General features: G+C 37.3%; 1 protein-coding gene and 1 pseudogene across 1 annotated transcript; one reads left to right on the top strand and one right to left on the bottom strand.

Annotated features, from left to right (window-relative positions):
• Positions 1 to 19,834, top strand: part of LOC149158230 (putative CoA ligase CCL9 pseudogene) — a 58,973-nt pseudogene extending 39,139 nt beyond the window's left edge.
• Positions 19,835 to 25,277: 5,443 nt separating this feature from the next.
• Positions 25,278 to 26,337, bottom strand: LOC149158229 (subtilisin-like protease SBT2.5). The gene is made up of 3 exons (XM_089437725.1): positions 26,110 to 26,337; positions 25,731 to 25,872; positions 25,278 to 25,589 (listed from the first exon to the last, which is right to left on the bottom strand). Exons 1-3 carry the CDS (start codon positions 26,178 to 26,180, stop codon positions 25,524 to 25,526), a joined length of 279 nt encoding a protein of 92 aa, XP_089293851.1. The 5' UTR covers positions 26,181 to 26,337; the 3' UTR covers positions 25,278 to 25,523.
• Positions 26,338 to 26,989: the final 652 nt, after the last annotated feature.

The following is a 26,989-nucleotide window of genomic DNA, read 5'->3' as shown; positions in this document are numbered from 1 at the left end:
CCTTCAAAATATGCGCAAAGGCCTTACACCCAAATACCCACAAATGATGAGCTATTGGTTTAAAATCATACAAGGCTCCGAATGTGTTCTTAAGATCAAGATACCTTGTTGAACTTTTGTTCATTAAATAAACGACAGTACTAATGGCCTCTGCCTAAAACGAATTTGAGATATTCTTACCTTTGATCATACTCCATTCAAACTCCACCAGTGATCTATTTTTCCTTTCGGCAACATCGTTCTACTATGGAGTTTAGGGCACTATAAATTTTTGTATTATTCCTTGATCCTTGCAGTATTTGATGAATTTGTCTAATCTGTACTCTCCCCCTTGGTCTGAATGGAGATTTTCTATAAACTTCATTGTTTTCTTATCTACCATGCTTTTGAATTTTTTATAGTACTAAAAAACATCACTCTTTTTCCTAAGGAAGTATACCCAATAGTACCTTGTGCAATCATTAATAAATGATAGAAAATAATAAGAAAATTCTAGGGATTTGGTCTACATGGTTCCACAAACATCAGTATGCACAAGTTCTAATATGTCTCTTCTTCTCCTCTCATAATTAGAAGGGAATTCATCTCTGTGTATTTTTCCAACTGCAAAACCTTCATAAGAAGCATACTCAATCTTTAGCAAAGGGATTCCTTCAGCCATTCTTTATTTCTGCAATAATAGCAAACCATGAAAATTGATATGCATGTACCTCTACTTCCAAATATTGATTTTTGGTAGCATCAGATGTGCTATAAGACTCAAAATATGGAGCGAGGCTTTCACACATGCATTCCAAAATACCCAGAAATTGTTTTGGGGAATTACACCTAGAGACAATTTTATTAAAATAATTAATTATTTTTAAAGGGTGCCTAAGTCTAAACTTAGGAAATTAAAATAATTAAAGGGTATTAATCTATCTCTACGGCAAACTTCTATAAGAATATGAGCATTAAGCCAAAATTATCGCAGCCATTCATTAGGATCTAATATGGGTTGTTGATTCTCAATAGAAGGATTATAAGAAGAGGCTTGATAGTCATTTGGAAAACACATGAAGTAGAGATCATAAGATAGAATTTCTGAAGTACAATAGTTGTTGGAAGAGGAAATCGAAGTGATATTTTGCAGTGTCGGGAAAATATAGTATCTAGAGGGAATTTTTTGCTCGGCTAGACAGTACAAGGAAGAGAGGGAAGAACGCTGTCTAGAGATGCTGACACTGGGCCACGCACAGCTAACACGATGGCAATGCAGTGCTTGAAGGGAGATGAAGTTCTTATTGAGGAAATCAAGTTTCATAAGCTGGGAGATAGGGTGTGAGACTGGGAGGCTAAGAGATGAAGTTTCTAGCCAGTAGAGGGTTGGAAGGAAAAGCAACATAGTCCCTAGCAGAGTTGATACAAATACTGCATGGGGTTGACGCAGTTCTGCGTAGAGGCTAACGTAGAAGGGACGTAGAGGCTCACTTCTAGCAAATTAGATTCAGATCCTCTAGTGACAGGGAGAGATCATATCACTATTTAGCTTTGTTGAGTTTATGTTTGTATCAGATAACTAGTTGGGAATCCAATGAATTGTATTCAGAATTACCACTCCATAATAATAAAACCTTGAGCTACTGCACCTTTTTTTCCGCATTAGGTTTTTATGGGACTTTTGTCAAAAATAACTATGTAGACGTGTGTGATGTTTATTTATCTCTTGTTTTATATTTATTTTCCATGTTTTATTTTGGTGTAGGCTGCAGTTTATGTATTTCAGAATTTTCCGTAGAAAAATTCAAGTAACTTCATCAATTAATTTAAAAAGTAGTTGAAATAAAATCAGTTTGTAGCAGTAGGAATTGGGTAACCGATCTTTCACATGGTATCAGAGCACAGATTTTGAGCAGAAGAGATCATAAGAAGAAAGGAAGAGGAGCTTGAATTCACTATAGAGGAATCAATTCAAAACCACTAGAAGGTAGAAGGCAGAAGCATATTTTTCCTTCGAGAGAAGATATTAAGATGGGACGCAAACATTTGTTGGCAGCAGTTGCCACAACAATAGCGTTAGTGGGAGAGAGAGACACACTTGAGGGAATTTCTTCCTTAGAGAATTCCTAGTCAAGGAATTCAATTTCTCATTTGTTGAGGAGCAGCAAGGGGAAACAAATCTAGCGACTCTAGCAGGGAGTGCATAAGCTAGCCCATCAATAATGAAGAGGAGAGAGGAGGTCATTTGACTTTTTTGATTAGGAGAGATGGTAGTCAGTGGGCTGACAGATCAAGATCAGTTGGATGGTGCATCCAACTATGTGATCTAGACAGTGAGGATTTCATGCCTTTGTAATGAACATTTACTCCAGATCTATGTTGATAGTGTGGTAGCTGAGCCTGCGGATCAAGATCTGCTCAAAAAGTACAAGGGAGAGATAGCGAAGGCCAAGCAAATGATCCTCGAGGGAGTGAATGATCATGTAGTTTGTCAGATCTCAAGAAAAGAGACTGCAAAAGAGATGTGGGATTCCTTTTCCATGTTATATCAAGGATTTTCCAAGCAGCAAAAGATGTAATTCGAGCAGAAGATGAGATCCACATAAATGCAGAAGGGGAAGTGCATATTTTTGTTCCTTGCAAAGATTTAAGAAACCGAGATGAGTTGGAAGCTATGGGGTCAACATCTTAGCCTACCAAGATGGTGAGGCTAGCCCTAAATGTAGTCTTAGAAGAGTGGCAAGTGTTTGTGGAGAGTATCCTGGGCAGAGGGAGATTCCCAGATTAGGAAGGAATGTGGGCCGCTCTTCAACAAGAAGAGATGTGGAGAGAATTAGTCAAGTGTAAAGTTGACAGTAGTAGTAGCAGTAGTAGGACAAAGCCTAAGGAGGAGGATGAGAATGCAACACTCGCATCTAAGGGGTAAAAAGAGCAGCGGAGGAAGAAGAAAGATATTTTGAATATGAAGTGCTTCAGGTGTGGCGAACTTGGTCATTACACTACACAATGTCCTCTCAATAACAAGGACAAGGATGAGAAGCATGATTCAAAGGCTGCATCCACATAGATTGACGTGGAGGAGTTTTCTATGATTTCCCAGAGGTGCAGTGATATAGAACTGTAGATGGGCAGGATCCTTGAGGAGTCCACCTCTCGGATCAATACCTTGCTACAGGAGCCTAGAGTAGTAGTAGAAGGATGGACCAATGTCAGTTGGTGCAGAGGAGTGTCAGAGTGACATTTGTAGTGGCTAGGAGCATCAAACACTGAGGAGCATAGAGCTAGAGTTGGCCGCAGTGTAGTTGGCACAGAGCAGAGTCAGGAACAACGCAGAGGCTTCAAAAGGTCAGTGTAGATACTAGCAGTAGTCATAACTCCAAAAACATATACATGATATTGAACACATGTTCACTAATTTGGGATGCTTTTTCATTGCTAATGCAGTAGCAGAATCAATTGGAGAAGGTTGTAGTGCAAATGTAGTGTTGGTAGTGGCAAGGCCAAAAACAACACATATGTAGAATTTGAGAGGGAGTTGCGGTACATATGCAGTGTTGGTAGTGGCAGTGTCAGTCAGTTGCATTACTTGAGCACATTCCTCACTAATAGAGTGTTGATTTTGGGTAGCATAAAATGTGATCTAAGACTCAAACATTGCAGGGAGGATTGGAAACATGCATTCCACAATACCTAGAAGTTGTTTTGGGAAATTCCACCACGAGACAATTTTATTAAAATAATTAATTATTTTTAATCGGTGCCTAAGTCTAAACTTAGCAAATTAAAATAATTTTAGGGTATTAATCTAACTGTGGGTGAAACTTCTAGAATAAGACGAGGATCAAGACAAAATGATATGATCCATTGATTAGGATATAATATGGACTGTTGGTTCTCAAAAAAAGGATTATAAGTGAAGGCTCAATTGGCATTTTGAAAACACATTGAGTAGAGATCAAAAGATCGGATTTTTGAAGCACAGTAGTTCACCGAAGAGGAATTTGAAGCAATATTTTGCAGTGAGGGGCGGAGATAGTATTTGGAGGGAAGTTTCTCCTGGGTTGGAGAATACAAAGCAAAGAGGGAAGAATGTCATCCAAAGAGGCTGACTCTGGGCCATGCAGAGTTGACACAGTGGCATCACATAACCTGAAGGGAGATCAAATTCCTATTGAGGAAATCAAGTTTGAGAAGTCGGGAGCTGGGGTGTGAGACGAGGAGGTTGAGAGTTGAAGGTTCAAGCCAACAGAGGGTCAGAAGGAAGAGAAGCACAATCCCTAGCAGAGTTGACACAGAGACTGTATGGGGCTGATGCAATTTTATGCAGAGTTTGACGCAGAAGGGACATAGAGGCTCACTTCTAGCAGATCAGAGGTAGATATTCCAGTGATAGAGTGAGATCATCTCACTATTTCTTCTTGTCCAGATTCTCTCTGTATCGGATAGCCAGTTGAGCATCCAATGAATTGTACTTAGAATTACTATTGCATAGTAATAAAACCCTCAGTTTCTGCATCGGTTTTCATGCATTGGGTTTTTCTAGGGAATTTTATCCAAAAATAATTGTGTAGATGTGTGTGATGTTTATTTCTCTCCGGTTTTGTATTTAGTTTCCGTAGTTTTATTTTCGTGTATTCTGTAGTGTATGTATTTCAGAAATTTTCATAGAAAACTGCAAGTAACTTGTTCAATTAATTTATCAAGTAGGTGAAATATAGTCAGTTTGCTACAGTAGGAATCAGGTAACCATTTTTTCACACCAAAGGCTTTCTATTGACATAGTTGTAGAAGTCAATGATGGATGAATCTTACTGGTGACATCAATTTTATACAACCCTCCAACTTTGACTCCTAAAGAAACATGTTTGAAGTGATCCAACAAGTTGTCTACTATGCAACGTGTTTGGAAAAATTCAACCTTCATATTTTGATATGTGATTGTAGACGTAGAGATTAAATTTTTCTTGATCTCAGGTACATACATAACATTATGAATGTGCCTGACATTTCTATTTCATAAAGTCATTGGAATATCTCCACATCCCTTGATCTGATGTGCATGATAATTTTCAGGATAAATGTGGCCACCATTCCTTACCTCCTTGAAGTTCTTATATCGGTCCTTATTGCATTTCATATGGAATGAAGATCCATAATCCATGAACCATGCATCAATATCATTGGTTTCATAAGACAATGCAACATTAGACACAAAAAAATAGCTCCACTGACCAATACATTAATCCTCACTTTATTACACTCACCACTTCTTTTAGGATCTATATCCAACAGTTGCTTGATGGTTAGCACATTGTACCCTTTTTCTTTTGAAAGTGCTTTATGCCAACACCTCGATTCTTCCAATGGTGCTTTAGGATATGAAAACTCCTACACTACAACTCCTCCATGGGTACAGGCATATCTTCACAAACATGCAGATCTGCCCAAAATGCAAAGAGATATAAAGTCAAATTTATCACATATTTTAAGCTGGAATCGACCTTGACATATCCTTTAAGTAGTAATTTGGCCTTCTCATGTGCTCTTTCAATTTAGTAATTCGACCTTCTCACAATCTCCTTCCACGTTAGGATTGCCATGCCTTTGACGCTCCTTCAATACTGGCATACCGACACATAGTCAATAGCTCCACGGTGAACAACCCTATGTCGGTTATAGTTAATAGCTCAACACTAACATGAGAAAAATAGAATACCTTCCCCTCCCATAGGTTCTTGAGATTCCACCTACAATCATGAACCAGCTGGTTGCATACAATCCAACAAGTACTCACAAATTGAATCTTATGCATCTTTCTTAGTGAAAATGGTCAAAAAACAAAACACAAAGCCTTCTCAACACATGACTCTCCATGCTAAGATATATTAAAATCACCTCTCACACCCTAGTTGATCTGGATATCTCAGCTACCGGAGTTAATCAAGATCACTTACTTTTGTGATGTTAGTAGAAATGCATGTGAAAGAGTATTAAAAACCACATGTGCATGCTTTAAAGAAGATGAAACATAACAACAACCATCAAATCTAAACACACACAAGTTGATAACGAAGTTCACCCAATGTGGGTTACATCTCCAAGACTGGTGTCAAGAGTGGGACGTCGCTTCATTAAATGTTGCCAGATGTGAAGAGTGCATGGTGCATTCTTTGTCATTATAAGGATAAACTCCCTCAACTAGAGTGGCATGTCTCTACATGAAACATTCCCCTATAGGAACTCTCACTAATATGGGCCTTCCTTTAGCATGACATGATGTCAAATTCTTACATGAAATGGCATACAAGTATCCTGCAACAGAACCATAAAAAATTATCTCAACATCAAAATCATCATCTCAGCAAGGCAAAAGAAAGTCATGGCATCACTGCATCATATACCTCCACTTTCAGGGATGGCCTAAAAATTCATAGCTTTGTTGAATAAATGGACTGCACCTTTGAATTCATGGCATGAAATCATGTCAAATGACTATAAACTTGACCATTTCTGACACCATCAACATCTGGACCCTCGGGAATCTCAAAGATTCCCCCAAGATTCCTTCTCACTGGTTGACTGGAATTTGACTACTCAGATTACAAATCTACCTTCATCACTGTGTTTCTCGCAAAAAACTGAGTAAAATGAGTATAAAGTCGGCTTGGTTATGAAACTGTCAAAATTGGGCCCTTACCGAATCTTTTAAATTCCTCATGATTCCACTAAGATTCCTCTTCGCAAGTTGACAAAAGATCCATTGCTCAGATCCAAAAATTGATCATGCCATTAGACTCCTATAAAAATACTAGTTCGTTTTAGTATAAAGTTGGCATGATTATGTTACTGTGAAAATTTGGAATCAAGGGAATATTTTGGATTTCTCATGATTCCAAAAAGATTCCTCTCTGCAAATTGACTGAATATTTTCTGCTCAGATAACAAATTTTATTACACCATCTCGTTCCCTGTGAAAAGTTGAGAAGAATGATTATAAAGTTTGCATAGTTCTAGCTCTGTGAAAAATTGTCCCCCAAGGGAATGTAAAGATTCCTCCCATGCATCAAGAATATAAATGGTTGAGTTTAATAAAGTGTTGGGCATTGTTTTTAATGACCGACTTGTGCCTTGGAGGTTGGGCAACTAATTTTGGAGGGGGCGCCACCTAGGTTGCAACCCATGGCCTCTTAAAATACACAACATTTTTTTGGCATTTGGTTGGCGGTCATTGGGATTATGTGATCGATCCCCACGAGTCACATGGTTTTTTAACCAATAAACACACAAAACTTACGGTTCTTGTTTTTGATTTAAATTATTTATTACATGGTACACAACCATTTCAAACTTATATCTTTATACATATTATATACAATACCAAATTTGTTGACCACTTTCATATATAACCACATGTGATTTTTTTGTTTTATAATTTTAATATATGTTTGTTTTTATATGGTTATTTTAATAAGAATTTTTTTTAAATATATTTTTTTGTTTTCAATGAGATTTTTATTTTTAATATATATATATATATATTTCCTTTTGTATGGGCAACTAGATAATGACTAGGTACCAAGTGTCAATAGTTGATTGGTCAGTCATCTTCCACGTATGCCTTGTGGATCTCACTTCTAGACTGGGATGTCATGTGTCACACTATGGGCCCCTCTTTTCCCCTATCTTCTCAAAGATTAAATTGCAATAAATTTATCATATAGACTCAGATTGAGGCATCGTTTACATCGTCTGAAAACTCTCACCGAGATATATGACTTGGTCATAGTTTTTCTATAGTTTGACAACTTTTATTTTTTAGCCTTCTTTAATCACTAATTATGTATGGAGCCACGTTGATCATTCCTCCCTACTGAGGATATTTTGGTCCTCCAAAAGCATTAACATAATCTGGAATCTGATGTGCTCCCTTGTTTGCATAACAAGTGCCCTGACATGCCACACTTCCTTCTCCTTCACCATTTTCTCTTCAGAGCCATAAGTGATGAACCGACACCTGCATCCTTTGCAAACTTGTAGTACAACTTTTGAAAAATACACATTTAATTACATGATCAATCATGACCCAGGCATACCCATACTTTGCAAGAGTTTATAACACACACTCTTTGGTCAAGTTTACATTATAATGGAAACCAATACCCCACCTATCAACAAAAGGCCAAAAAAATCATCATTTCTTTAATAAGCGATGGAAAACACATCATCACTTTTTACATTTATATTGCAACACGTGATTTACAAAATGCAGCCATGAAAAGCTACTATATCTACTAAAACCATCTATCACCCATCAAAGTGAATGGCTCATCTCCATATGGTGGATTCACTTGTTGAACATCTTCACAGTTGGTTTCTTCATTGGTGATTTACGGGCATGGAGTATCTTACATGTGTCTATTTGATGTCAACCTTTGTTGCAATGATTGCAAAAAGTCTTCTTCCTTGAGACCTGCTTAACCTTCTTCCTTCCTTGATGTGGAGAAGGCCTTTCACATCTCATTGTCTTTCTTTCTACCATTCTCATCTAGCACCAGCCAACCACGTCGTTATTCAAGCCGAAAAACTATATGGTTCTCTATTCCATGATTTCTTCACATCATTAACAATATTCTTGTAATTAAAATTAACTCTAAAATACTGAGAATTTTTATACCTCTCTTTGTTGTCTTTGGTGCAATCCTTGTGATGAGAGCTTGCCTTAGCTCTTCCTCTACTATGTGCACTGTCATGGGAGGATTATGATGTGTTCCCATCATCCTCTTTCCTCGATGGTTTTGATGATGCCTTGGAAGCGTCTACTACCTTAAGGCACTCTCCTTAAGTGTATCCCATCTTGGTGAGGAGTCTTAGGCCAATTCCTGAAATGGGTACTTCAAGGATTCCAACAGAAATAATGTCATGTGAAAATGAAACTGAAGAATGATTAACAATGTTTACCTCATCTGTCGATTCTGAAGTGGGTGATGATGGCTTCACTAAACCTTCATTGTGCTTGAATTTTTCCAAGGCCTCTTCCGAAGCTTGTAACTGAAGCTACAATCTCTGCTTCTCCTATTTTTTTTCCTATAGAAGTCTCTCCAATTCAACATTCTCTGCTTGAAGGCTCTAATTTATCTCCTCATTTGAATTATGAGAAGATGATGAAGAATAATAATGTTCACTTGAGGAGGTATATGGAGCACCGTCCTCTGCGCTTTATTTCTCCTGTTCCTTTATTTCCATTTTCTCCTCATAATCAGCATACATTAAATCTACCATGTTGGTCATCTTGTAGAAAGCCCCGTAGAGATCTTTGTCATCCAGCATTTTCTTTCTATCTGCACATTCAATCATTCACACTTGCAATTCACATAAGCAAGAAGACTACTATAATACCAAACTTGATCTGGATCTATCAGCTACCAAAGTTAATCACGATCTTTTACTTCTGTGATGTTGGAAGAATTGCATGTGCAAGAGTATGAAAAACCACATGTGCATTCTTTAAATAAGATGAAACATAGTGACAACCATCAAATCAAAACACACACGAGTTAATAACGGAGTTCACCAAGTGTGGGTTACGTCTCCGGACCCAATGTCAAGAGTGGGGAGGCCGCTTCATTAAATGTGGCAAGGTGATGAAGATTACATGGTGCATTCTATGTCATTACAAGGATAAACTCCTTCAACTAGAGTGGCATGTTTCTCCACGAGACATTCTCCTATAGGAACTCTCACTCATATGGGCCCTCCATTAGCATGACAAGATGTCAAATTATTATATGAAGTGGCATACAAGTGTCTTCCAACACAATGGTAAACAAGGATCTCAACAATCAAAATCATCATCTCAGCAAATCAAAATAAATACATGGCATCAAAATAAAACGCACATCTCTGATGGAGAAATGGACAATACCATTGAATTCGTGGCCTGAAATCATGTCAAATGACTGTAAACTCAACCCATTTCTAACACTGTCAAAATACGAACACTCTGGAATCTCAAAGATTCCTTCTCACTTTTAGACAGGAATTCTACTGCTCATATTGCAAATCTAACTTCATCACAAATCTATTTCCTGGAGAAATTCTAGTTTGTTTGAGTATAAAGTTGGCATGTTTCTATCACTATGAAAATTTTGCATCAAGGGAATCTTTTGGATTCCTCATTATTCCAAAAAGGTTTCTCTCTGCAAATTGACTGAAGATCTGCGACTCATATGACAAATATGATTACATCGTCATGTTCCCTATGAAAAATTGAGAATAATGAGTATAAAGTTAGCATAGTTCTTGATTTGTGAAAAAATGGCCCCCAAGGGAATCTAAAGATTCCTCTTCTACATTAGAGAATATTCTTTTCAACCTTCATGTGGCCTGCCCCTACATTGGGTTTTTTTCTCACTCCTACCTTCGGTGGAATGGTAAATGACTGAGTTTAAATAAAGTGGTGGGTGTTCTTTTCAATGACCCACTTGTGCCTTGGTGGTTGGGTAGCTAAGCTTACAGTGGGAGCCACTTGGGTTTCAACCCCTGGCCTCCCAAAATACACAACATTTTATTTGCATTTGGTTGGCCACCATTGGAATTATGTATTCGATCCTCATAGGTCCCATGATTCATTAACCAAAAAACACACAAAACTTACGATTCTTGTTTTTGGTTTAAATTATTTATTACATGGTCCATAACCATTTCAAACTTATATTATATACAATACCAAATTTTTTGACCACTTTGATATATATAACCATACGTGATTTTTTTAATTTATAATTTTAATATATGTTTGTTTTTAATGAGATTTGGATTATATATATGTATATAATTTTGTCATTTTGCAGGGACAAGGAGTTAATGATTAGGCACCAATTGTCAATAGTTTATTGGTTAGACATCTACCACGTATGCCTTGTGGGTCCCACCTGCTGACTTGGATGTCATGTGGTACACTATGGGCCCTTATTTTTCCCTGTCTTGTCAAACTTTAAATTGTAATAAGTTGATCATATGGACTCAGATTGAGGCATCATTTGCATCATCAAAAAGCTGTCGCCGAGCTATATGACTTAGTTCTAGTCTAACTATATTTTGAGGACCTTTTTGTTTTAGTCTTCTTTGGTCACTAAGTGTGTATGGAGTCACTTGGGTAAACTGTAGTCGGGCGATAATTCCTCTGACAAAAAATAGTCGCACTCTGATACCAATTTGAAAATAGGAAGAAAAACTTATGAATGAATGAATCTTGCAGCTCTAAGGTGAGGAGCCCATGAGGCTTCCAATAGTAGAAATTAATGTGTAGACCCAATACTACTCATGAAATTCGCTAAATAACAAGGCTTGAAGCTACTCTATTGACATGTGGAAGTTAATTCACCATCTAGAGCAATAATCATAAACATGCAAAAGTAAACATCACAAATGCGCAAAGATTTATTTTGTGGAAAGACATTGCTCAAAAACCATTACTATATATATATTCCATTAATAAGACAATCGAGATGAAATACATATTCTCTATCAAGCCTGAGCACAACCTACAAGTGTATACTCTATCCTTCTCCTTGATTGACTAACCCTGGCCACCACTTAACCAATTTTCAAACCCTCCAAGCTCCTATTTCCTTGCACATTTTCCTCTGGAAATTGTCTCCTATTATTTAGGAATTTTCACTATTGAATTATGCAATTCCATAGGGCCTTCCTTTGACTGCATGCACGACCTGTACACATTGGAATGTGCTACAACTAATACTATGCTGCCTTGGAATCTCCGTCTCAACTGGGTAACTTTAATTCCCTACATGCAACAAATATTCTGGCATGAATGATCAGTTAACTGGTTGATCACTGAGTGTGGTTGAAGTTCCACTTCCACAACTTGGCCTCCACTACTTCTTCTGACAGTTAAAACTAGTTAAACTAATAATAACTTAAATTAACTGAAATAAATTGCTAGAAATTAGCAATCAAACATCTATAACTGAACTCCAACTCCTCCAACTCAAATTTATTGAGTAAACTAGGTGACACAAGCCATGTCACCAAAGTTAACATCTTCCAAGTTTTTTGTTGATGTGGAAATTGAAATTTTCTCTAGTTTCACCAATTGATATTTTCTTGTTGCATTTTCAACACTCCCTCTTAGCAAGAAATGGATTGTCAACCACCCCTATCCTGCACCTGTGGAACTTGTACTTCCCTGTTGAAAAGGCCTTTGTCAAAATATCAGTATATTGTTCCTTTGTCAGAATGTATTGCAACAACATAATCCATCTCTGTAGAACATCTCATAGATGGTGATACTGAATATCAATATTCTTAGATCGATTATGAAAAACAGGATTCTCAGATAGTTTAATGCAACTATGGTTATCATGGTAAATCATAGTAGGATCCATCATCTAACCAAACAAGCCAACATGTATCTTTCTCATCCAAATCACCTCACATGTTGCTTGAATTGAAACCATGTATTCATCTTCTACTGAGTTAAGTACCATTGATCTTTGCTTCGTACTATACAAGGAAATGGATTTGGACCCAATGCCAAAAATTTCACCTGATGTACTTTTCCAGTCTGATGGACTTCCTGCCCTATCTACATTAGTGAAGCCACATAGCATCACTCCCTCTATCCATATGTCCCGTAGTCCAAACTGGGTAGTACCACCAAGGTACTGTAGAACATGCTTAGCTTCCCTCCAAAAATGTTTGGTCGGCCTAAACATAGCTTGAATTAGATGGCTGACTACAAAGAACATGTCTGGTCATGTATTCACAAGATACATGAGTGAACACGAACACTGTCGTTAAAAAATAATATCCACTTCCTCACCTCTAGTGGCATCCTCTTTCCTCCATTTGGTCTTTAGAGGAGCCTCCATGGGTTTGTACCTATCCATGCAGAAACTATGAAGTAACTCATTGGTATACTTTCCCTGAGAGATTAACAGTTCCCCATCACCTTGCCATACTTCCAATCTAAGGAAGTAGTGCATGAATCCCATGTCCTTCATCTCGAACCCTCTTGCAAGGTCCTCCTTACGAGATCTGATTAACCTCTATTGACTAGTCAACATCAAGTCATGAACATATAAAACAATAATCAACAATTTACCTTCTACCAAAATACTATAGAGGTTTGCATCCACTTCACTTTTGGTGAAGCCCAAACTGGTGAGATAGCTATTGATCCTAGTGTACCAAGCATGGGGTTCCTGCTTCAAACCATATAATTTTCAATTCAGTATACAGACATGAGACTCTTGAACAAAAGTCTCAAATCCTTCTGGTTGCTCGATATACACATCCTCCTCAATAACTCCATTGAGAAATGCAATTTTCTCATCCATCTAGTGGATCTTCCACCCCATCTGTGCAACCAAATGAAGGATTCATTTGATGGATGAGTACCTTGCCTCCTCATAGTCAATTCCCTTAGCCTAAGAGTACCTCTTGGCCACAAATCTAGCCTTGTAATTTTCTATGTGTCTGTCTACTGCCTGCCTCACTTTGAATATGCATCTCGAATCCATAATTGATTTGTCTGCTAGTCTTTTGACCACTTCCAAACATTGTACTTCACAATTGATTTGTACTTATTCACCATTACATCAACCCATACTATTTTCTCTATTGCTTCCTTGAAAGAGGTCGGCTTAGTCCCTACCAGCTCAGTCATTATAGCCATGTCTCCAGTGTACCACTCTGGTGACCTTCTCTTCATGCGCTAATTTCAAGGAGCACTCACATTCTCCCTCGCACCCTACACATGTCTCTCATATTCTCTGGTTCTATTCTTGCCTTCTATGGATGGTTCTTCTTGAGTGGCTCTCTCCACTCTCTGATCTTCAACCTGTTGTTGTTCCACAACATATTGAGGCTCCCCCTTTGAAGCTAAAATCTCCTCCTCTAGTGCAATCTAAATCTCCCTCTTAAGAGAGCGTCACATGGCTTTTCCTTCATCAAATTTGACATCTCGTCACACAACTGTCATTCTCAGGGATGGAAAATACACACAAAAACTCTATCTTCTTCCTTCATTCCTTAGAGACATGGCAATAGACAGAGGCTCCAAAAATCTTGAAGTGTGACACATCTGATGTCCTCCTCGAGAAATCCTTCTTTGGTGAGATCATGTCAAGTATCCGATGAGGACTCCTGTTCTGCAAATAGATTATTGTGTTGCATGCTTCAGTCCACAAGTACAGAGGTAGGATTTGGTCATGCAACATATTTCGTGTTGTTCGCACAATGGTGTGGTTCTTCCTCTCAGCCGCCCCATTCTATTATGCATTGTAGGGTCTTTTCAACTCTTTTGGAATTTCTCCTTTTGCAGATAAATTTTTGAACTCTTGCGACACACACTCACCTCCATTATAGATACTAAGAGCCTTCAACTTCATGCCCGTTTCTTTCTCCAATAGTGCCTTAAACTCTAAGAACTTGGAGAAATTATCATCCTTATTTTGCATGAAGAAGATCCAACACTTGCACAAGTATTCATCAATAAATATGAGAAAATACTTGTGTCTGGAAATGGAGATTTTCAAGAAAGGTGCACAAACATTAGAGTGGAGCCTTTCAAGGACTGTATGTGCTTTATTGTCCTAATCCTGGAAGGTGGCTTTTGGGTACTTACATAAGATACACCCTTTACAAGTGTCTTGCTTCTCTAGTTCTCCTTTAGGAAGGCCTATGGTAATCTTCCACATGATATTCAAAGCACCATGAGGAAAATGACCAAGTCTTCTATGTCAAATTTCACCGACATTGCCACCCTCCACGTTCTCTGCCTTTGTGCTCAATGCAACACAATCCTCCACATCTATCTTGTAGGTATTCTTCACAAAAACCCAAAACTTCTTCACTTGTATTGTGGAAATTTGTCTTAGGAATGCCTTTCCTTTGCTGAATATGACATCATAACCACGGTCTTCAAAAAGTGCAACATAGTCAAGATTCTTCTTTAGCCCCGAAATAAGCATCACATCCTTGAGCCTGAGAGGGGAGCCTAACTCCCTTTGAAAGTTGATTGTACCAATCATAGTTTCTCTATACCTTTTATCATCTCCCATTTCAATATGCATCTCGAGATCCTTCCCCTCCACATCAATGAGAAATATTTATTTCCCATCATATGGAATGAAGCAACACTATCGAGGTACCACACGTTTCCTATCATTGAGATAGAAATGCATGCAGTGAGAGTAAAATCAAGCTCAAATTGTGAAGCCAAATCTTCACCCATTACTCCTCTTGAGGTGTTCTTATTTGCCTTCTTATTGGACACTTGGTGGCATAGTGCTCGAATTCATGACAGTGAAAGCACTTAATTTTGGACAAGTCTTTCTTCTTGCACCCTTAACTAGATTCTTCTTTGGATTTGGAATTCATCCCTTTCCCTTTCTTTTCCTTTCAAGTCAAGGCACAATTCTCCTCATCCTCACCCTTGGATGAATTCCCATCTCTGGTCTTCCACCTTATTTTTTCCTACACTAGGTTGAACCATAAGCTTTCCCAACTTTGTAGTTTCTCCCTACCATTTACCAAATCTTGACAACTATGCTAGCTCTTTGGAAGTCCAAAAAGGGCTAGAGATACGAAGTCTTCTTCAGGGACATTGACATTGACCCTGCCAAGTTTATCACGACATTGTGTAAACCTGCTCAGATACTTTAGAATTGTGTCATTCTTCTACATATTGATATTTTGAAGCTTTTTCTTGAGTGCCAACTTCCTGTGGTCACTTTTGTTCTCAAGCAATTTTGTCAATGTTTTCCACATTACGAACAAAGTATATTTTCCATGGAGATTCAAGACAATATCATCCTGAACTCCATCAAATATGATTATCCTCACTTTCAACACATATTTCTTCCACTGAGCAAGATTATAGGTGGCATGTGCTTGGGAATTTTTTACATCTGTTTTGATGTATTTGAGCATCCCATTGTCACCCAATAATGCCTACATGTGGTTCTTCCATGCAACAAAGTTTGAGGTGCCTTCCAAGACATACTGAAGCATGAGTCCCTTAAAATCCATCTTCTTAGTATTGAAGAGAACTTGTAATACTGATCTTCAAATTCAAACCTCCTGTAATGAAAACTTCAAAATCTTTGTTCTACAATTATTCTAGCTCTAATACCATGTATAAATTAATGTGTAGATTCAATATTGCTCACGAAATTTATTGAATCATAAGAATTGAAGCTACTCTACTTACCGAGGGAAGTTAATTAATCATCTAGAACAAGAATCATAGACATTCATAAAGAAACATCACACATGCATAAAGGTTTGTCTAGGATAAATCAACTGCTCAAAACCCCTTACTATCTATATTGTGTTAATCAGAGAATAGAGATGAAATACATATGGTTTCTCAAGCTCGAGCACAACCTGCAAGTGTATAGTCTATCCCTCTGCTTGACTAACTAACTTTGGCCAACACTTAACCAATTCTCAAGCTCTCCAAGCTCCTATGTCCTTGCATTTTTTCCTTAGTAAATCAGCCCCTATTATTTAGGAATTTCCCACTATTGAATTGCGAAATTCCCTAGTGTCCTTCCTATGACTGCATGCATGACATGTACACATTGGAATATGCTACAACTGATAGTACACTGCTTGGAATTTCCATCTCCACTGGTTAACCCAAGTTCTCAGCATGCAACAATTATTTTGGGTTGATTGATCAGTTAATTGGTTGATCACATAGTGCAGTTGAAGTTCCACTTTGACAACTTTACCTCGACTAGTTCTTCTAACAATTAGAATTAGTTAAACTAACAATAACTCAAATTAACTGAAACAGACTGCCACACATTAGCAATCAAACATGCAAAGCTGAAATCTAACTCCTCCCACTCAAATTTACTAAGTAAAATAGCTGACACAAGCCATGTCACATAAGTTAACATCATCCAAGTTGTGTGCTGATGTGGAAATTCTAATTTTCTCTAGTTTGACCATGGAAAACTCAAACTGAGATTTTCTTGCTACATTTTTAATGCCAAACAACCCTGCCTTTTGTTGAATGAAGAATCAAACAATACAGAACTTATAGGAGTACATTTAGTTAGGAAGATAAAACAAATTCCCGAAAAATAGGATCTAAATCCTAAATACAAATACAATAAAAATCTACCTGACAAATCATTTCTATATTATTTCCATGTAACATAAATGTCAATCACATCCAACGATAGAGGGTTAGCCTGAAGAAAGAAAAAGAAAAAAAAAACAAACAAAACAAACAAAACAAAACAAAACCTTATTAATTCCATTAACACCCCATTAGGAAAAAAACATTATAAAAATTCAAATAATAACCTAATCCATAATTCAAATGACCTATAATACTTCTTTTCATCTATATAGAAAAATGGTAAGATCACCCAATTCATAATTATAATAGACACCTATACACTTCATCATTCAATAGACAAATATTAAACATTCAATAGACAAATATGAAGTTTAATAAATATCTCTGGAAAATTTACTAACAATGTTACCAAATTCATAATTACCTATGTACTTCATCCTTCCATAGAAAATAATGAAATCTAATAAATATCCTTCAGCACATTACTTGCAATAGTTTCAAATACTTTTCACTCCATTGCTCCACTTAAATATAGTAATTTAACCAATATGATGAGATATTAGTTACTATTAATCTCGGTTATATTGATAATAACCAAGATCATGACACAATAACAAATATTAATCTTGGTTATAATGGATTTGGGAATATCCCTGGGACTCCTCTTTAGAAGATGATTTCTTATTTCTATTTTTCAGATATATATTTTAAAGATAATAAAAAAAATATTTTAATTTTAGTCATGTGTTTTTTTCAAATTACATGTGGGATGTTCTATGAAGTCTGATATAAGGTATTTCTAGCTTAAATCTCTCAATTTATCATGTGGATTGTGAGTGAATTTTTTTCAAACCACTAAACAATAATAATAACATTTATTTTAAATATTTTTTTAATTCAAAATTCTTAATAAATATATAACAATTTAATGAAAATCACTCACAAATTATTTTCAATGATTTTAATACCTATTAACTCCATGATTCTAGTAATTTTAAATATCTCTTCATTTCAGAACTTTAATCATCAAATAATTTCCCCGAAATTGTGACAATCAAATTTTCTATTAGGACTTAAACATAATAATAATTTTTCCCAAACCTTACTTAATAGCCTTATACCTATCATACTTATGGTAACTCATCCATAACTTTATGTGAAAATATACTAATTTAAAACTGAGATAATTGTACTTGAACATTTAATTTTTATAATTAAATTTTATGATCTAACTCCAAAATAACTAAGTTTTCAATGTGACCCCAACATACATATGTATATAATCATTTCCATTATAAAATATTTTCCCTTTCTATTATAAAATGTTTATACATTTTTCTTCAAGAATATTTTAAACTATATTAAACAATATTATAAAATATCTTTGAAAGTATTTTAATTATTATCTCTCATTCTTATAAACCAAAATGAGTTAACATATTTAATGATTTATTTAGCAAATAATAACTTTATCCAATCTATTTTTCATTTTCCAAATTTAAAAATTGACATGAGTTAGAAATAATTAATTCCTACTTGTCTATGGTTGTAATTCTCCATTTGAGGAGTTTGTTCCTACATAATAGGAATTTAGTTTCTCCTAGTTTAGTGTGTGGTTGAGAGAATCTCTCAACCACACTACTGTACGTCTAAGATAGAATTCCTATCTTGAGACTATTACTTGTATAAATATGTGTGCAATTTCCTCATTCATATAATAGAATATATTGTTGTGTGCCATTTTATCTTGGTATCAGAGCTCGTGAAGGCCTGGTCCCTCCTGGGCTTGGCCCTTCGTCGGCCCGAGGGAAATAATTGAGAAGTATTTGTTTTTAGTTTTTGAGTTTGTCCATCATCGATTATACAACGCGAAGGTGGCATTGGTAACCAGCTCCCTAGAAAGCACAGTGGCGGTGTGGTGAATCCGAATCCATGTTGTGGAGGTTCCTGGGAGGCTAAGTGCTGAAGCAACAGAGGTGGAGACTGTGAGACTGTAGCGAATCAATGTAATTATTTCTAGCATAGCTTTGTAGTGGCACCGCTCAACGCGACGTATAATGTCGAGGAATTCGAATTTTATTTGGTCAACTCCAAGTCAAAGCTGTTGTTGTTGCCAGCCGAAGGAAACACAGCCGCTGAAACGGCCGCTGCCAAGATCACATTACCTGTGGCCAAGTGTCAGTTTAGTATTCTGTCAGAGGGCACTGGGAGCGTGGAGTTCGTGTCAGAGTCGCCCGGGTTCGATCTCGATCTCGGCCTGATCGGCAAAGGCCAGACTGACATCGAGGCCGAGCTGAGTTGTGATATTCATGATGACATGGCGCTGTTCCTACGAGCCGACCTAAGGGGGAGCCCTTGACGCAGCTCAACCTGGCGACCTCCACATTGCACATCAAGGAAACCTACGAGTTCTCCACGTCAGACGTGACAGTCATTACCCTGCCGCTCTTCCATGTCCACGGCCTAGTCGCGGGTCTGCTCTCGTCTCTGATCTCCGGAGCCTCGGTTGTGCTCCCCGTGGCAAGCAGATTCTCTGCCTCGACATTCTGGACCGACATGCGAACCCACGGAGCCACGTGGTATATGGCGGTTCCCACGATCCACCAGATTTTGCTGGAGTGCCATGCCACCAAACCCGAGGATCAGTACCCCGAGCTCCGGTTCATCCGTAGCTGCAGCGAAGCAACCAATGCGTGTGTGCAACCATCTATTGGGTTTCGTTGTGGGCAGTGAAGCTTCCGAGAATTTCACAATACTATTGTGTGTACAGGCTCCTTCTTAGAATCAAGGAAGCCTGCTATGAAAGATTGCATGCTGCATGCTGGTGATATGGAGTATTGCACGTTGGTTGAATGAGGTTGCTTGAACTCTGTCTGAGCATTGAAGGGCTTAGTGTTGTTCATGCCCATGTATGAGGGCGACAACGTTGGTGCTGGTGCAGATCTGAATGTGTGGATCTGCATAGTGGATGTTTGCATGTCTTATTGATGTAGATCGGAGCGTAGGTGTTGAGGCTCGCTGATCTAAGTGGGAATTTGAACTACGAACAGTGATATGTGACTTTGAAGAGGCGTGAAGCCTGTAATTGTGACCAGATCTGAGCTGGTGTGTTGTGCCTCTATCAGCCTTGGCCTGGATACCTTGATCAGGAATTTGGAAGGCAGCATGAGTCAGGGAGAGTTCGCAGATCAGTGTTTCTCCATGCATGGTTGCCTGGTTGGGGCCAGTGCAGATCGGAAAGCTTAGAACGTGCTGGAGACTGTGGCATGCGATCAAGCAATCTCAAAAGCGTCTTCCAAGCACCCAGTTGACAGAAGAAGAGGCGCTGGTCTATGTGGCAGTGGAAGCCAGGTAGGTGAGTTCCAGTTGCAGAAATCGTGGGTGGTTTCCCGAATGTTGTGGAGCAGATAAGCCATCGGAGCAACATCGAAGATCTACTGGTAAATCGTTGAAGACCATGCTATTTTATCTTGGTATGCTGGATTGAGGTGGCACAGCATGTGAGTTCCATAATAGTTCGGATCTGTTGCAAGTGGATCGTATGATTGGCGCAGGCCATGGATCCCATCGTGGCGATTGAAGCAGCAACGCAAGTTGTGGTCGCAATCCCTGTGCGAGTTTCCCTTCACTACGCGATTGAACGATGTTTCCCTGGATTTTCCTGGCCCTTGCTTGAGTTCTATGGCATCTGTTCGGGATTTCCCTTCGAAATTCAAATCTTTGAATCTTCCTTTGAACATTTTAGTAAATAATGCGGGAATTATGGCATGTCCCTTTCAGCTTTCTCAGGATGGAATAGAAGGAAAAGCGCTCGCTATTGAGAAGGAAAGGTGATCGCGAGATTCCCCTGCTCGATTGTTACCACTTCTTGCGGGTCATTTACAAGCACCACATCAATGTTGAGGACGAGATCTTTGATATGTCGGTGTAGATCAAGGAAGGATCGGATCACGATATCTCTGCCCCCCACTTCGTGTGGCTTATCAGAGTGTGCCTGGTCCCTACAGAGAAGCCGCGGCTCGGATGGCGTACCCCAATTCGGAGGCCATTCCCTGCGACAAGTTCGAGGTGGCTTTTCAGGCTGTGGAGCTCTGGATAGCCTACGGGGCAGTTCTTCCTGTGGAGAATTCGTTGGGCAGAAAAATAAATTAATGTGAAGAGTTCATGTTTTATTTAGTTTCTTGGAATCATGTTTAAATATTATTGAGCCTTATTGAGCCTAGCTAACTCAATGTAGGTAAAGTTGTTTCGTTAGAATTCATGACTCTAACAAATGATAGGATAAGCATGGAGTTCCAAGAATTTATTTGACAAAGATGCCCAAGATGCGAACAATGAACAGATGAGGTAAAGGAGCACCAACAACGTTTATGGTGGACAACAAAATAGATGTTTGTTTGAGTTAGTGTGGTTTGTGGAATAGACTCCCTAGCATGTTATAAGCAAGACCAGTTGTTGTAATGGTCATTGTATGTACCCAGAAACTCCAAAATGTGGAACGAAATGTAAGTTTTAAAGGCATCTGAAAGTTCGTGGTGATCTTAAAACCACTTTGTAATGGTTTATGGTCAGCCTGAAACCATCTTTTGTTACTGTAAAGTGAGGGTTGGTGGTGAGCCAAAAACCATCTATAGAGTCTTTGTGGCTGAAGTGCTTTTGTGACCAGCTTGCCTTTGTGGCAGAATCGCCTCTGTGGCTTGAGGTGCCTTTGTGGCCGGGTGTATGCGAGAGCTTTGTGCTCAATTGAGCAGGTGGACTGCAGAACACCTGGCTCGGACTTAGATGATTTTTTTAATTTTCTTAGTAGAAGGGTATTGGCACGCTTTTCGCGCTGACAGTCGCACGAGGATGCATAGCTGGCGCGTCTGTTAGGCCATTAATAGCGCCACCGCGCCAAAATACCAGACTGGTGCGGAATTTTACGGAAAGATCATGCCAATTCACCTTCAAGGGGATCCACGGGAATCCTCATCTTCGTTTGACGATTTGCGAGAGGAGGCAGATCAGAGAAGTTATGGATCTGTCTAAGGGAGGCAGATTGTGTTTTGGAGGTTCTATACATGCAATTCGCCTGATGGTGGTGGATTTGACTATCATGACAAGTAGTCATTAGGGTGGGAGTTAGAAATAATTAATTCCTACTTGTCTATGGTTGTAATTCTCCATTTGAGGGGTTTGTTCCTACATAATAGAAATTTAGTTTCTCCTAGTTTAGTGTGTGGTTGAGAGAATCTCTCAACCGCACTACTGTACGTCTAAGATAGAATTCCTATCTTGAGACTATTACTTGTATAAGTATGTGTGCAATTTCCTCATTCATATAATAGAATATATTGCTGTGTGCCATTTTATCTACATAATCATATTATTATTTATTATTACTTTTCATTTGGGTGTAGCATTCACCACTGTCTTCATCTTAAATTTTTTTCCATCTTAAATTTTTCATAAGAGAAAACTTTTCATGATAAGTTTGTTTTCTTCTTAAATATTGAATTCTTATGACTCATATAGTTTTTAATTTTTCTCTTATAAAATCATCTTCATCCCACCATGTGATAAAGGATATCCCAATATGCCAAAATTTCTTGAATCCATTTTTGCAAGCTCTCTCATGTCAACCTTCGTAATTTGAATAACTAATTTTAAAATTCATTTCTTCCTCTACCAATTATATAATTTATAATTAAAAAAAAAACATATAATCATGCATATTTTGAATATAGATATTATCCATCAAATTTAAGTAACTATATATTAAATTCCTAATTGTGCAACAATTCAAAACAACAAAAAATAGAAAGGCTTATGTGTAATTGGATGCATGTAAAGCAATTGTTAAAAAATCCCGACCTATTGGGAGAATCAACTATGGAATTTTTCTGAAAGAAATCTTCTAAGGCTTTAATCTTTAGCACAATCCATTACTCTCAGGACATATCATATGTCCTCACCATTTAACAATGAAGGTCCTCATATGATGATCAACTACCATTCACATGTTCCTCCTTTAGAACACAACGAAGATCTTCCTTTTTTGGTTGCATAGTCTCTTTTAGGGATCTTCCTTTTTGGTTCTAGTCTCTTTTAGGGATCTTCGTCCCTTTCTTTGCATGTAGAAATAGTCCAAGGTTGTTAATTTCCTATTTAAATTTGGTGGAAGAAAACACATGGCTCAAATTACAGAAGGTTAATAATAACATGGTTGCAAGTTTAGTAATGGCTTCAATTCTTGTAGACATTCCGTTAATGGTCTTTTCCCTCAAAACCATTGCATGTTTCTCAGTTTTCAATGAAAATTCCCGAGATCCTCACAAGATCTTCCCGGCTTTCTCCACAATTACAAGTATACTGGTTATGATTTTACACAAATTTTTTCACTAAAAATAAAAAAGATGTGCCAGAGAAAATGGAATGCTCCCAATTAAAATAGAGTAGTGTAATAATAGTTTATTCCCTAAAAATTACATAAAACATGTGTACATTTCCTTAAAAACATATAAAAGAATTCTAGGATGAAATATAATGACAATCACTAAAGAAGAAATGTTGATATGTTTTTTTTCTTCAATTTAATCTTAAAAATAAATTATTTTATAAAATAAATAAATAAAATTATATATCAATTTAATATTTAATTTAACTATACAATTAAATAACATTAATTTTGAATTCCACGTAAAGTTCTCCATAAAACTATAAGGAATAGAGGTGAGTTCCTCATCGACCCTCATTATAGAAATAGAAATACCATGTGCCAAACTATAGGTTTCTGAGCAGTAAGCTTTTCTAATTTTGTAACATAAAAATGAAGCCTTTGTACGTTTGTTCCTTATGTTGTCACTCTCGAATTTGATAAACCCGTGATTTTACTTTTTAAGTAGATAAATTATGAAGAAAGTGCGCAATGACCGTACTTGTTATTACGAATAAGTGGCCTGAGAGCTGTATTACTTAGCGACACTTGTCCAACTGCCTTTCGGTTAGCCAGTTTCGGGTTGGCCGCTTGTTTTGCTGGCAAGTGGTTTGTTGGTTTGCTGGAACATTACATTCTACAAAGAAAATATGCATTACAGAGATGGCATTGCCTACAGGCGATAATTTTACCGAAGGGTTATTTCATATTAGAATTTAATTATTGTTAAAAAAAAAATTGATAAATATGTATTACAGATTGTCTAGCGAAGTCATAATTTCACCAAAAGGTCACATTCGAATTTAGTTATTGTTTTAAGAAAATTGATAGTGAGTGTTTGAAAATTTTTAACGTGGAAAATGTTTATAATAAACCCAAAATCTTCAAAGTTCACAACAGTAACACATTCTCAATTTCACATTTAGTTATTGTTTTAAGAAAATTGATAGTGAGTGTTTGAATTTTTTAAGAGAAAAATGCTTATGATACACCCAAAATCTTCAATTTGACAACAATAACACACATTCCCAATTTCACATTCGAATTTAGTTATTGTTTTGAGAAAATTGTTTCACATTTAGTTATTTAGTTATTGGTTTAAGAAAATTGATAATGAGTGTTTGAAATTTTTTAAGAGAAAAATGCTTATGATACACCCAAAATTTTCAAACCTCACAACAATAACACACATTCCCAATTTCACATTCGAATTTAGCTATTGTTTTGAGAAAAATGATAATGAGAGTATTATAATTTAGTTAGTTCACAACAATAACACACATTTCCAATTTCACATTCGAATTTAGTTATTGTTTTGAGAAAATTGATAAAATTTTTTAAGAGGAAAATGGTTATGATACATTCAAAATCTTCCAAGTTCATAGCAATAACACACATTCCCAAAAATTTCCGCCGATTTTTATCAAAACCATTTTATTATTATTATAAAAAATGTCTGCTTCCTTCGACTACGTGTTACACAGATTAGTGGATATAAAAGTAAGTGGTGTGAGAGCTATGGCAAAGTAGCTACACATGTCGATGAGTCTTTAATGTTAGCCAGTTTTAAGTCTGATATTAGATGTCTTGCACAGTAGTTTGTAGAGTAGTTTGTAGGGTTGCTTGCAACGTTATTTTTAGGCAAACACATTCTGTAGCGTATGGTGTTAGCTGACGAAAAGCTCATTATATTTGATGTTGCTACTTCTTTTTTAAAGTCAATGACTACAGTTACTCACAAATTGCATTACAATCAGCACGTGCACAAATAAAACTATAGAATGTCTTACATAATTTTTGCTAATACAACAGAGGTAAGCGTCTGCACATAATAAATCTTAGTTTGTCATTGACATTTTGATCCGCAGATATCTGAAATACTGCTCCATTATCAAGAAATCCTACATGAAACTGAAACAGACAGACGGCCAACATAATTATCTGCCGCACAATAATACGAAAAGAAATAAATTAACTACTGGGATTGTGCAAAGGCCGGCAATAGTCTCAGAGGCCGATTTCCCGATCCTTCACGACAGCCCTTACTCCTTCTGCGGCTCTCAGCATTTCCGCCTACCCATTGAAATTCCCACCCACAGATATTGAAAGAGCCAGGTTAGTAAAACAGATTTAAACAGACGCATGGACCAGATAGAAATTAAGAAAATAAACAAAAGAAATGGGGCATGGAAGGAATTATTATATATACACTACCTGGTCCGATGTGATCTCAACGGCGAAGCCATCCACAATAACCCAGGAAAAATGCTTTTTATAAGTTCCTGCCTCCAGTGATTTCTGCAGTAACATGTCATGCTTGTTGCTAATATAAACATCAATCTCGCTTGATGAGTTTCTGCATGTACAAATCAACTAATAAGGCACCACACCTTGAGAAACTCTCGACTGTAGCTAAATCTTCAAAAACTGCGTGGCGTTTGAGAGATAATATGGGTTTGGGTAAGATGTATTAGCCTATGCTGATCGTTTGAGTTGAGATGTTAGCCACAAATATAGCAAAATATCCTTTCACTTTAATACTTTTATAAATGGTAAGCTACAATGAAGGAGAGTGAGATACAAGTAGGAGTACCTGTCAGCCTTGAGACGCTCGTATTCTGAATCATATTCCATCATTACCATGTAGACATTTTTAGGTTCCATGGCTTTCGCTGGGCTTCTGGGCTCGCCTGTGTTGCCTGGTCTCCTGCTCTGTGCTGTGTGAAATCCTTAGGTGGCTACTTATTATGATTAGTGTGGAGGAAGGAGGCGTAAAGGTAAAATGATGTGAGAGTGGCAGAGAGGTGCCAGGTCCGGCGGGTGGTGGAAGAAAATAATACGATCACAGTCCTTGGATTCCACGATATTTTGTGGAAGTCTTCGACTCTAGTTGGGTAAGGACACTTTGTCATCGGCAATGCATAAACATGAGGTTAGGGTTGTAATGTCGAAGCATTCCCTTTGGCTCAGCTATAGCTTTACATTTACATGGCTAATTGGCAATGGATTTGCCGTTGATTATTTTTCAAAAGCGATTATTTTTCAAAAGCTGTAAAAGTTATCGTAGCCTTACTTGTTAAACTAGCAGTGGTACAATTGTCACGAGTCGTACAATTGTCACCGGTTGTTATTTGCTAACGCAGATCAATATGTCACCACTGGAGATTGACTTGTATGGATAAAATATGGGTACCACATATATATATATATTTTCGACCTTGCTATCTATGAAACAGTTGGGCCACAATTTAATAGTCCGTTTTCTAACTATGCTTTTAAGAATTCTACAATTATAGTTTTTAAATGCTTGTAACATAGTTTGTAGAGAACTGATGAGTTTTATGTACTTAATAGAGGTTTAATTTCACAAATACGATTTTTCACATTTTATTGTTATACAAAAGTTTGTTTACATATCAATCCATATTAATGTAGTAAGCGTTAAGCTTCATATGAATAAAACTAATTGCACA

The sequence above is a fragment of the Pinus tabuliformis genome, chromosome 5_2, assembly GCF_031772625.1.
Source record: "Pinus tabuliformis cultivar Carrire ecotype Pingquan chromosome 5_2, CPIR1, whole genome shotgun sequence".
Taxonomy (NCBI): domain Eukaryota; kingdom Viridiplantae; phylum Streptophyta; class Pinopsida; order Pinales; family Pinaceae; genus Pinus; species Pinus tabuliformis.
This window is presented reverse-complemented; position numbering and strand designations above follow the sequence as displayed.

What these genes read in the sequence shown, in the direction of transcription:
- LOC149158229 (XM_089437725.1), bottom strand. Translation starts at nt 26,180, where the DNA reads ATGGAACCTAAAAATGTCTACATGGTAATGATGGAATATGATTCAGAA. An exon ending in GAGCGTCTCAAGGCTGACAG is followed by an intron (nt 25,873 to 26,109) that starts GTACTCCTACTT and finishes TTGTACATGCAG; the next exon opens with AAACTCATCAAGCGAGATTG. An exon ending in TTGAGATCACATCGGACCAG is followed by an intron (nt 25,590 to 25,730) that starts GTAGTGTATATA and finishes TTCAATGGGTAG; the next exon opens with GCGGAAATGCTGAGAGCCGC.